The sequence below is a fragment of the Entelurus aequoreus genome, linkage group LG25 (genome assembly GCF_033978785.1).
Source record: "Entelurus aequoreus isolate RoL-2023_Sb linkage group LG25, RoL_Eaeq_v1.1, whole genome shotgun sequence".
Classification (NCBI taxonomy): Eukaryota; Metazoa; Chordata; class Actinopteri; order Syngnathiformes; family Syngnathidae; genus Entelurus; species Entelurus aequoreus.
Window position 1 is genome coordinate 19,527,885 of NC_084755.1, and position 13,466 is coordinate 19,541,350.

General features: G+C 37.4%; 1 protein-coding gene across 2 annotated transcripts in view; it reads right to left on the bottom strand.

The window, feature by feature from the left end:
- The window catches only part of coro7 (coronin 7), a 367,135-nt gene that overhangs the window by 317,479 nt on the left and 36,190 nt on the right, over positions 1–13,466 (bottom strand). For both annotated transcript variants that reach the window (XM_062036912.1, XM_062036910.1), the window contains exon 7: positions 2,205–2,255. In XM_062036912.1, the coding sequence (XP_061892896.1) occupies positions 2,205–2,255 (51 nt within the window). The remainder of the gene's footprint in view (positions 1–2,204; positions 2,256–13,466) is intronic.

Below are 13,466 nucleotides of genomic sequence, written 5' to 3' on the forward strand. Positions count from 1 at the left end.
TGTCATTATTCAGTATTATTATTTTTTTATTATTATTCAAGTTTTAAATCTCTAGATCAACATTAGGTCTATCTGTCAATATAACGGTTTTAAAGATTTAAGTCGTATGCTCTTGTTGTCAAAGAAAACCCTGTTTTTTTTTATGGAAAAAATACAAAATATGCAATATTTTCACCCAATAAAATTTTTAAGTGGAATATTGGAGATTATATAATAATTGGAGCCTTAAAAAGGTCAATAACTCATAACAACATTGATTTTAATTCATTATTATTTTTTGAGCAAAGACACTTAAAAACAAATCCCACTAAAATTATTGGGGATCCAAATAATTATAGTGTTAAAAAATAAAATATATATATTTTTTTTTACTGTTTACTTTTAACACAATAATCTCGAGATTAACTTCAGATCTATCCGTCAATTATACGTTTTATTGTTGTTTATGTTTTTCGTTTGTTAATTTTAGGCCCTTCTTTACAAAAAACAGCTCAGTTTTTTTTGTATGGCAAACACAAAATATGCAACATTTTCCCCAAAAATATCTCAGATGTGACGTAATTGGAGCCTTGAATAGGCCAATAATTCATAATGACATTGATTTTGATTCATTATTATTTTTTAAAGAAAGAAACAGCCTGCATGGCAGCTTTGTGTTATTAGAGTAAACATTGCGACATTTTCTTGTTACATTTCGTCTGTTTGCTCTTTTATACCACTTATCATGTATTTAATTTTTTTCACTCGTATTTTTAAAATGTGCCGTGGGGCCGTTAAAAAATGACCTGCGGGCCACAAATGGCCCCCGGGCCGCACTTTGGACACCCCTGTCCTAAAGCTTTAGTAAAACTTGAAAATATTCCAATTCTGTCTTGATGGTCCTTCTTACTCAGCATATATGTCATCGAAAGAACTTGGGATTGACCAGTAACTTAGATTCCCTGGGAGGAAGAGCTGGTCGACACTACAATTCCTAGAGGGCACCGAGGTCAAAAAGGTATAGGACAGGGGTCGGCAACCCGCGGCTCCGGAGCCGCATGCGGCTCCTTGACCACTCTGATGCGGCTCAGCTACATACATGCCGACCCCCCCCGATTTTCCCAGGAGATTTATGGATCTCAGTGTCCCTCATAGATTACTCCCAGGGAAAAAATAATCCTATTTACACTCTAATTACTAAATAAAGGGCGTGCCCTAATTGCACTGCAGTAATTGTCCTCTATAGCATTTACATACAACGTGCCAGTCCAGCCACATGTTGCATGTTGTTATTACTTGCACACACAGGAGACAGCAAAGCATACTTACTCATCAGCCACACAGCTTACACTGACGGTAGCTGTATCAAACAACTTTAACATTGTTACGTTACAAATATGCGCCACACTGTGAACCCACACCAAAAAAGAATGAAAAACACATTTCTGGAGAACATCCCACCGTAACACAACATAAACACAACACAACCATTACCCAGAATCCCATGCAGCCCTAACTCTTCCGGTCTACATTATACACCCCCGCTACCACCAAATCCCCCCACACATCAACCCCACCCTCTCCGTGCATTGGTTGAGCGGAAGAGTTAGGGCTGCATGGAATTCTGGGTATTGGTACCGTCAGTGTAAAATGTGTGGCTGCTGAGTTAGTACGCCTTGCTGTCACTTATGTGAGCAAGCTGAAATTGCATTCTACGTGTGGTCGAGCAGGTACACTGTTAGGGCAGACTGTAGAGGGCGCCAAATGCAGTGTCATCACGCTCTGATATTTGGGAATATTCCCGGGAAAAATGAGAGGGTTGGCAAGTATGACGCTATCAAGCGCCATTCATTCAAAACTCGCGGGCTGCACTAACATCAAATTTCCACATTAAAGTGCGTGCCGGTGCGTGTGTCGGAGACCCCTAATTAACATAGCACAAAGCGTTTAAGCTTTGTACGCGGTGTTTTTCATTTTAAATTTTAAATTTTTTTTTGTGGCTCCCATTACTTTCTTTAATTTGTGAAACTTGCCAAAATGGCTCTTTGAGTGGTAAAGGTTGCCGACCCCTGGTATAGGACAACTGGTTTAACACGAGTATCCAATATTGTAACGTTTATAAGTCAGAAAAGAGGAAACTCATCATAGGCCCCATTTAAAATCTTCATCTGTACTGCTTTTTTAAATACACAATATTCAGTAAACGTGTAATGTTAGGTACTCACCTGAACTGGTTTCAGCTGGGCCCTAGGGTCAAACACTCGCAGCATCTTGTCCTGGAGAGATAAAGACAAGGGAGGAATATTTGTCAGTTTTTTGAATACACTTGTAAGTTTTCCAAAAATGACCCTTTGTAGTTTAATACTCAGCCTCATATTCTGGCTGACATTTTCAAACATTTCACTAAAATGGGCTTTGTGTGGTTATCAAAGAGTACATCGTCTCGTTATTTATCAGCTTGATCAGTGCGATTCATTATTAGCGAGGCGGCGACCTCGCCACAATCCCGCCCGCCTCTTCCCCCAGCCTGCTCGAACACATTCGGCATCAATCACCGCAGCCAATCAGAGGGGGATCACAGATGATTGGGAGGAAATGGACCCTAATGAAATCAGGCTGTGACCGGGGGCCACCACAGAAAGGGTGTCACTCTGCATTGTGCGTGAGTGAGTGTGATAGCAGCAGCATTTCCACATCGGGATGACAGAAAAGCAGCAACATTTTTGTATTTTCTAACTTATTTACTTTTGTCTGAGTGTATGCAAGAATTATTCTGTATTTGCCATTCATGAAATGCATATTTGTGAAGAGAGTACAGTTCGTAGCAAACTTAAACCACAGAAAAGAATGTCAAGTGTGTGTGAGTGTGTGCGTGTGTGTGCATGTGTGTGTGTGTGTGTGTGTGTGTGTGAGTGGCAAGGCCACCCACAGACGACGATGCCCCCGGGCTGTATCTTTTTTGTGACCTAATCCTGAACTACACACACACATTCTATTTTTCATGTAGGAACACCGTATAGTTCCTCATATACACGTTGTGTAAATGGTAAATAAAAACAAAATACTATGATTTGCAAATCCTTTTCAACTTATATTCAATTGAATAGACTGCAAAGACAGGATGCTTAACCTTCGAACTGGAAAACCTTGTTATTTTTTAGCAAATATTAGCTCATTTGGAATTTGATGCCTGCGACATGTTTCAAAAAAGCTGGCACAAGTGGCAAAAAAGACTGATAAAGTTGAGGAATGTTCATCAAACACTTATTTGGAGCAGCCCACAGGTGAACAGGCTAATTGGGAACAGGTGGGTGCCATGATTGGGTATAAAAGCAGTTGCCGTGAAATGCTCAGTCATTCACAAACAAGGATGGGGGCGAGGGTCACCACTTTGTCAACAAATGCGTGAGCAAAATGTCGAACAGTTTAAGAATAACATCTCTCAACCAGCTATTGCAAGGAATTTAGGGATTTTCACCATCTACGGTCCGTAATATCATCAAAAGGTTCAGAGAATCTGGAGAAATCACTGCACGTAAGCAGCTAAGCCCGTGACCTTCGATCCCTCAGGCTGTACTGCATCAACAAGCGACATCAGTGCGTAAAAGATATCACCACATGGGCTCAGGAACACTTCAAAAAAACACTGTCAGTAACTACAGTTTGTCGCTACATCGGTAAGTGCAAGTTAAAACTCTACTATGCAAAGCTAAAGCCATTTATCAACAACACCCAGAAACGCTGCCGGCTTTTCTGGGCCCGAGCTCATCTAAATTGGACTGAAAAGTGTTCTGTGGTCTGACGAGTCCACATTTCACATTGTTTTTGGAAACTGTTGGCATCGTGTCCTCCGGACCAAAGAGGAAAAGAACCATCCGAATTGTTATAGGCGCAAAGTGATGGTATGGGGGTGTATTAGTGCCCAAGACATGGGTAACTTACACATCTGTGAAGGCACCATTAATGCTGAAAGGTACATACAGGTTTTAGCGCAACATATGTTGCCATCCAAGCAACGTTTTCATGGACGCCCCTGCTTATTTCAGCAAGACAATGCCAAGCTTCGTGTTACAACAGCGTGGCTTCATAGTAAAGAAGTGCGGGTACTAGACTGGCCTGCCTGTAGTCCAGACCTGTCTCTTGGATATAATATAGACATGCTATCGATTAGCATTGGCAATTTTACATGGCAGTTTCATCACCTCTAAATTTGCCAATGAAAACTACAACTAAGATTAACATTACAAACAGCTGGTGTGTGATAAATACAATACTTACAGTATAAACACTTTGTAGGGCTCAACAAAAAAAGAGACTGGCACACTCGACTGCTTCCTGACGAAGCAACGCACCATAGCCTATACACTACTGCCATCTGACGTCTTGGAATTGCAACTGCATTCAAAGTCTACGATATATAATATTTGTAAATGAGACTCAGAAGTGTCACACAAGTTATGACAAATGGACAGCGCAGCTATCATGCTGTGCTTAGTGGTAAATGTTCAATTTAAAAAATATGTTTTTATCAAACATGTATAACACACATTGATCACACACAATACTGAAAATTGGTACCGCTGAGTATTTCAATTCAAAACTGGGTACAAACTGTATCCTATCTCTCTGTATACTCCTTTTGTATTTTATAGAAACATTGTAAAACAATGTTATTTGTAAATCATTGTACTTTTTTTTATTATATATTCCGATTTTTGCTTTGCTGCTGAACTCTGGACAAGAATTCATAATGAGCCTGGACTGTAAATATACGCATAATTGGCCTGTAAAAAACCTTGAACCTTTAGTGTATCCATTTTGACAACACATTGGTTAACTAAAGTAGAGGCCACCATCTGACATGTACACCTTTATAAAAGGGTACAGTACAACCTTCAAATTCATATGCTCTAAAACTGTATAAAAAGGAGTTTAGAATGTGCTTTAAAAGTCAAAACAAAACTTAGGAGTTCAAAGCATCATCATGTATGACATAGGGTTGTACGGCATACCGGTGATTAGTATAGTACCGCAATACTAATTAATCATATTCGGTACTATACCGCCTCTAAAAAGTAGCATCTCAAAATCTTATATTATGTTTATGAACTCAGGAAATATGTCCCTGGACACATGAGGACTTTGAATATGACCAATGTATGATCCTGTAACGACTTGGTATCGGATTGATACCCAAATTTGTAATATGATCCCAAAACTAATGTAAAGCATCCAAACAACAGAAGAATAAGTGATTATTACATTTTAACAGAAGTGTAGATAGAACATGTTAAAAGGCCTGTACATGTTATAATTGTGCTGTCTTGGGCCCAGCACCAAATAGATGGATTTTAGTTCACTTCATTAGGAGACGTTGTTTTGATATACAAGTGTTTTGAGTTAAGAGCTCTGTCAGGGAACCAATTAAGCTTGTAAGTTGAGGTGCTACATTAGGACTAGGGTTGTATGGTATACCGGTATTAGTATAGTACCGCAATACTAATGTATCATATTCGGTACTATAAAGTACTATTCGGTACTGAAAAGTACCGGACTTTGAATATGACCGATGTATGATCCTGTAACGACTTGGTATCGGATTGATACCCAAATTTGTGGTATCATCCAAAACTAATGTAAAGTATCAAACAAGACAAGAATAAGTGATTATTACATTTTAACAGAAGTGTACATGTTAAAAGAGAAAGTAAGCAGATATTAACAGTAAATAAACAAGAGGATTAGTAATCAATTTTTACAGCTTGTCCTTAATAATTTTGACAAAATAATAGAATGATAAATGACACAATATGTTACTGCATATGTCAGCAGCTAAATTAGGAGCCATTGTTTGTTTACTTACTACTAAAAGACAAGTTGTCTTGTATGTTCACTATTTTATTTAAGGACAAACTTGCAATAAGAAACATATGTTTAATGTACCCTAAGATTGTTTGTTAAAATAAAGCCAATAATGCCATTTTTTGTGGTCCCCTTTATTTAAAAAAGAATCGAAAAAGTACCGAAAATTATCGAAATACATTTTGGTACCGGTACCAAAATGGTACCGATTGGTATCGGGACAACACTAGTATGACATCACATGAGGCGTCAACAGATGTGTTTTTTCTTGACATTGTTTTTATATACTGCCAGGTAAAAGTGTGCTAATAACCACATAAGCAGACGGAGAAAAGGACGTTATGAAGAACGCAAACTCACTTTGCATCGCTTCTGTTGGTGAAAAAGTTTCCAAATCTGACTTTGTAAGTCGTCTCTTCAGACGACCGCAACTATCTGGCTGTGCAAACACTCTGATGAGGGTCCACTCACTTACAGATGTGTCCACCAAGCAAACACCCACCAAAGCCTATGACAATAATCCACACTTAGTGCCCCACCTCAGCTCATAAATGCACAGATGGAGGGCTGAGATAGTGGAATGTGTATGTTTGTATGTGTGTGTGTGTGTGTGTGTGTGTGTGTGTGTGTGTGTGTGTGTGTGTGTGTGTGTGTGTGTGTGTGTGTGTGTGTGTGTGTGTGTGTGTGTGTGTGTGTGTGTGTGTGTGGAAGCAGCAGCTGTTTAATCAAAGTGACAGGGCCTCTTTTCATAAGCTGCTCTTAATGAGTTTTTGCCCACTTCTCTGCCACACACAACTCTCGCTCGTATGCAAACACACACACACACACACACACACATACATGATGGGAATCTTCAAGCCGAGGCGCTCTCTTTGCTCCTCAAACACACTTTGCCGCCAGAGGCCAGCTTCCCGTCTCCCCCGGTTACACGCCTGTAGGTGACTGGCAGGTTGGGGAACAGGACATTTCTATTCTGTGTAAAAAAAAATTGGGCTGCGGTGTATACACCGTATTTTTCGGACTACACTGCAAAAAGTCAGTGTTCAAAAACAGGGGAAAAAAATACAAAAATGAGGGGTATTTTACTTAAACTAAGCAAACTTATCTGCCAATAGAACAAGAAAATTTGGCTTGTCAAGACTTTCCAAAACAAGTAAAATTAGCTAACCTCAATGAACCCCCAAAATACCTTAAAACAAGTATATTGTCTAAAAATGCATTTCCCCATCGATAACGTGACACCATCACGCCAAGTACGTGCTCTTTCAGTCAATTAGTGCGCAGGGAATATATATATATATATATATATATATATATATATATATATATATATATATATATATATATATATATATATATATATATATATATATATATATATATATATATATATAAATAAATAAATGATAAATGGGTTATACTTGTAAAGCGCTTTTCTACCTTCAAGGTACTCAAAGCGCTTTGACAGTATTTCCACATTCACCCATTCACACACACATTCACACACTGATGGCGGGAGATGCCATGCAAGGCGCTAACCAGCAGCCATCAGGAGCAAGGGTGAAGTGTCCTGCCCAAGGACACAACGGACGTGACTAGGATGGTAGAAGGTGGGGATTGAACCCCAGTAACCAGCAACACTCCGATTGCTAAAAGTTTGGGGTCACCCAAACAATTTTGTGGAATAGCCTTCATTTCTAAGAACAAGAAAAGACTGTCGAGTTTCAGATAAAAGTTCTCTTTTTCTGGCCATTTTGAGCGTTTAATTGACCCCACAAATGTGATGCTCCAGAAACTCAATCTGCTCAAAGGAAGGTCAGTTTTGTAGCTTCTGTAACGAGCTAACCTGTTTTCAGATGTGTGAACATGATTGCACAAGGGTTTTCTAATCATCAATTAGCCTTCTGAGCCAATGAGCAAACACATTGTACCATTAGAACACTGGAGTGATAGTTGCTGGAAATGAGCCTCTATACACCTATGTAGATATTGCACCAAAAACCAGACATTTGCAGCTAGAATAGTCATTTACCACATTAGCAATGTATAGAGTGTATTTCTTTAAAGTTAAGACTAGTTTAAAGTTATCTTCATTGAAAAGTACAGTGCTTTTCCTTCAAAAATAAGGACATTTCAATGTGACCCCAAACTTTTGAATGGTAGTGTACATACATATATATACATACATACATCCATCCATCCATTTTCTACCGCTTATTCCCTTCGGGGTCGCGGGGGGCGCTGGAGCCTATCTCAGCTACAATATATACATATACATATATATACATATATATACATATATATATATATATGTGTGTATGTATGTATGTATGTATGTATGTATGTATGTATATATATATATATATATATATATATATATATATATATATATATATATATATATATATACACACACACACTACCGTTCAAAAGTTTGGGGTCACATTGAAATGTCCTTATTTTTGAAGGAAAAGCACTGTACTTTTCAATGAAGATAACTTTAAACTAGTCTTAACTTTAAAGAAATACACTCTATACATTGCTAATGTGGTAAATGACTATTCTAGCTGCAAATGTCGGGTTTTTGGTGCAATATCTACATAGGTGTATAGAGGCCCATTTCCAGCAACTATCACTCCAGTGTTCTAATGGCACAATGTGTTTGATCATTGGCTCAGAAGGCTAATTGATGATTAGAAAACCCTTGTGCAATCATGTTCACACATGTGAAAACAGTTTAGCTCGTTACAGAAGAAAAGAAGAAAACTGACCTTCCTTTGAGCAGATTGAGTTTCTGGAGCATCACATTTGTGGGGTCAATTAAACGCTCAAAATGGCCAGAAAAAGAGAACTTTCATCTGAAACTCGACAGTCTATTCTTGTTCTTAGAAATGAAGGCTATTCCACAAAATTGATTGGGTGACCCCAAACTTTTGAACGGTAGTGTATGTATATGTGTGTGTATATATATATATATATATATATATATATATATATATATATATATATATAGCATTATTAAAAATGGCACAAAGAGGGACTACCCTCAATACTTTTTAGACGGAAATAAAAACAATGACAACATAAAGGAAGTAGTTGAAAGCTTCAATAATTATTTTGTAAATATTGGACCAAAATTGGAAGAAAGGATTCCAGACCCAGTTCCAATTGAGGACTATAATGATACCATAGAGCGAAATCCCAACTCCATGTTCCTCAGTAATGTGACACAGGAGGAAATAGTTACAATCGTGAAAAAATGTAAATCTAAGACTTCAACTGATTGTAATGGAATTGATATGGAAACGATAAAAAAGGATATTGAAGAGATCTCAGGACCATTAATGTATATTAGTAACCTATCATTTCAAACAGGTACATTCCCAAACAAAATGAAAATAGCTAAAGTTGCACCAATTTATAAGACTGGAGATAAACATCAATTTACAAATTATAGACCTGTTTCTTTACTTCCACAATTTTCTAAAATCATTGAAAAACTGTTTAATAACAGATTAGAGAGTTTCATAAATAAAAATAGAATACTCGAAGAGAACCAATATGGATACAGAGCTAATGTCTCAACTTCAATGGCTTTAATTGAAATTACAGAAGAAATTACCAATGCAATAGACAGTAAAAAATGTGCAGCAGCAGTTTTTATGGATTAACTAAAGCATTTGACACAATTAATCACAATATTTTAATCATAAAACTAGAACGATATGGCATCAGAGGGTTAGTCTTAAACTGGATAAGAAGTTATCTAACGAACAGGAAACAATACGTGAAGCTAGGCGAACACATGTCTACAACGCTAAATATATCCTGTGGTGTACCTCAGGGATCAATATTAGGACCTAAATTATTCAATCTCTATATAAATGACATTTGTAAAGTTACAAAAGATTTAAAGTTAGTATTATTTGCGGATGATACAACAGCGTTTTGTTCAGGAGAGAACACACAGGAGATAATACAAATAATAACAGAAGAAATTAACAAATTAAAAAGATGGTTTGACAAAAACAGACTATGGTTGAATCTTAGTAAAACTAAAATAATGCTATTTGGTAATAGTAGAAGAGAAAGTCAAACAAATACAAATAGACGGAACAGAAATTGAAAGTGTAAATGAAACCAAATTTCTAGGTATAATGATTGATGATAAATTGAACTGGAAATCTCACGTAAAAAATATACAACATAAAGTTGCAAGAAACACGTCAATAATGAATAAAGCAAAACATGTTCTAGACAAAAAATCACTTCATATTCTATACTGCTCACTAGTGTTACCATATCTGAGCTACTGTGTAGAAATATGGGGAAATAATTACAAAAGTACACTTCATTCATTAACGGTGTTACAAAAAAGATCAGTTAGAATAATACATAATGTTGGATATAGAGAACATACAAATCCTTTATTTATTGAATCAAAGATACTGAAATTCCACGACATAGTGAATTTGCAAACAGCTAAAATTATGCACAAAGCAAACTATAACCTGCTACCCAAGAATATACAACAATTCTTCTCAACAAAAGAGGAGAAATATAATCTTAGAGAAAAATGTAATTTAAAACATTTGTACGCACGTACAACACTTAAGACCTTCAGTATATCAATATGTGGAATTAAATTATGGAATGGATTAAGCAAAGCAATCAAACAATGTACTAATATGATCCACTTCAAGAAACTCTTCAAACTTAAAGTCTTTACAAAGAAGAAGAACCATGACAAACATTCTCAATTTATTTCATCCATCCATTCATTCCATTCTCAAAGTAATCTTACTTATCTCATCATATGAAATATGACTTTCTTCACCAATTATTATTATTAAATTATTACTATTATTTATTTATTTATTTGTATTGTGATTACCTATGGAGTTTATTGTGAATAAATTGAGAACAGGAAGTGAATAAAAAAGTTTCAGCAACTGTTATGTAAAGAAAAGGGGTAGGATTAAATAAGCTCTGCTTCTTCCTACTCCTTTTCGAACATGTTGAAAAGAGAAACTGGAAATTGTGATGTATCATGTTGTATGCTTGCATGTTCGAAATAAACTCAAACTCTAACTCTATATATATATATACATATATATATATATACATATATATATATATATACACACACATATATACATACACACACATATATACATACATACACATATATACATATATACATACACACACATATATACATATATATATATATATACATATATATATACACATATATATATACATATATATACATATATACATATATATACACATGTATGTATGTATGTATGTATGTATATATATATATATATATATATATATATATATATATATATATATATATATATATATATATATATATATATATATATATCAGTGGCGTGCCGTCACTAGAGGCAGGGGAGGCACGGCCTCACCTGCCATCATGGAAAGAAAAAAAAAAGTAAAAAGAAAAAAATAATAATTAAATTGTTATATGTATCCAGTGATTATACTAAAGTTATTTTCCATTTAACTTCACCAGTTTTAGATTATCTTTATTTTTATTTTCACATTTGCCGTTCAAATACTGAGAAGAGACGGTGCGGTGATCAGCAGCCAGTTGAGGCACGTCACTGATTTGTGCCTCAACATGGATTGTGCGCAATGACTCGGCTAACTGCTGGCCTGCTGTGCAGTGAGACCGTATTGCTATATGAATTATATTGTACATTTCCATAGTTTAGTTAGCTGAGGTATATAATGTACAGTGTATTTTGTCAACAACTGTATGTGTGTAACGTATTTCTTGTGCTGAGCATTCATAAAACTGCTGCGAAGACACACTGTGTGAGGCTCGTCTCATAACCCCGCCTCCTGGTGCCAAGCACCTCCGCCGCAGAATGCACCGCCCGACGGGAGCGCCACACCAACCAAAGCCCACACCCAAACCCTCCACGTGCAAGACCGAATCCACCCAAAAAAAAGTCACTTAACAAGAAGCCAAAAAGTGCAAAAACAACATTACTCGCGCCGGAGGGACACAACATTAGGTACACCTGCAGACTGCAGCACGGATTTCATATTTCATTCATTTGCAACTCCTCCAACACAAACACCACTGTTCCCGCACTTATAAGTAAAGGTAAGACCATAATAAAGTTTTTTTTAATTAAATGTGCTTTTTTGTGTGCTACAGTTTGTATGTGTAAAGTTAAAGTTAAGTAAAGTACCAATGATTGTCACACACACACTATGTGTAATGAAATTTGTCCTCTGCATTTGACCCATCCCTTGTTCACCCCCTGGGAGGTGAGGGGAGCAGTGGGCAGCAGCGGCGCCGTGCCTGGGAATCTTTTTTGGTGATTTAACCCCCAATTCCAACCCTTGATGCTGAGTGCCAAGCAGGGAAGAATGCTGGTATGAGCTTTTAAACATAACCCGTTAACTGCTGCCAATCAAATGGTGAATAAGATACTCTTTAGGGTTCATATGTTTGTAAATCTGACTGTGATGATGCAGTGCCTCACCAGTCATGAACCTCACCGCACGTCACTGATATATGTATATATATAAATTTGGCCGGGGGCCGGGCTGTATATATGCGCACTAATTGACTGAAAGAGCACGCACTTGGTGCGATGATGTCATGTTATCGATGGAAAAATGCATTTTTAGACAGTATGATTTAGCCTGAGCGGCTAGGAGACCCCGAGAGTAACAAGCGGTTGCCTTGTTGCCTTTCCATTAAGAACAATAAATTACTTTTTAGTATAAGTTTGCTGGTTTCAAGAAATGTAATGCCGAGCGCAATATAAAATATGCAATATAAAATATGCAATATAAAATACCCCTAATTTTTGGTTGTTTTTTTTCTTGTTTTTGAACACTGACTTTTTGCAGTGTAGCGTTCACATTTCAAGCGGTCTCGGTTCGCCCGAGTTCGAATGATCGCATTTACAAGTGACAAAACGAACAACAACGCATCAAAGTTCCTTTCAACCGCAGCCAGCATGACAAAGTGTGAACGCACCCTGAAAGTAAAAAGGGGGGAGCCACACCTCATACCACAACAGCACACCACCCCTCATTTCAATAAAACGTTTCCTTTTTTACAAAAGATGAATGGGCTCTTTCTTCCGTAATCTGCCCACCCTTCCCAGGCCTGTACCCCCCGATGTTTACACTCTGGACTCGCATGTGTGCGGGCCATATTTGCTTTAATAAGCTGGATTGAAGAGATTGGAAGGGGGCCGTCCGGGTTAAATGACACCAGAACCCAAGCGGGAGAGAACCTCGCTGGCCCCTCGAGCTCTGATCCCCGACTCATATTACGCCCGCCAAGCCGTGTTCTATTGGGCTATGGCGGGTGACGGTAGGTTCTGATTATCCTGTCAAGGTAAATGTCCTGATTGGGACTTGACCCGTGATGGGTGGAGTAATTTGTAACTTGTCACGGCAAAGACAAACAAAGAGGATTGCACTGACAATCATACCTGTTAAGCGGACACATGTGGTGGATTTCGCAGCCGTTTTAGGGCAATTAAGATGATCGGGCGTCAGTAAACTACACATCTCGGGCTGGTTTTCACGTCAATCACATCTGTCTGCACTTTTGTGTGGTT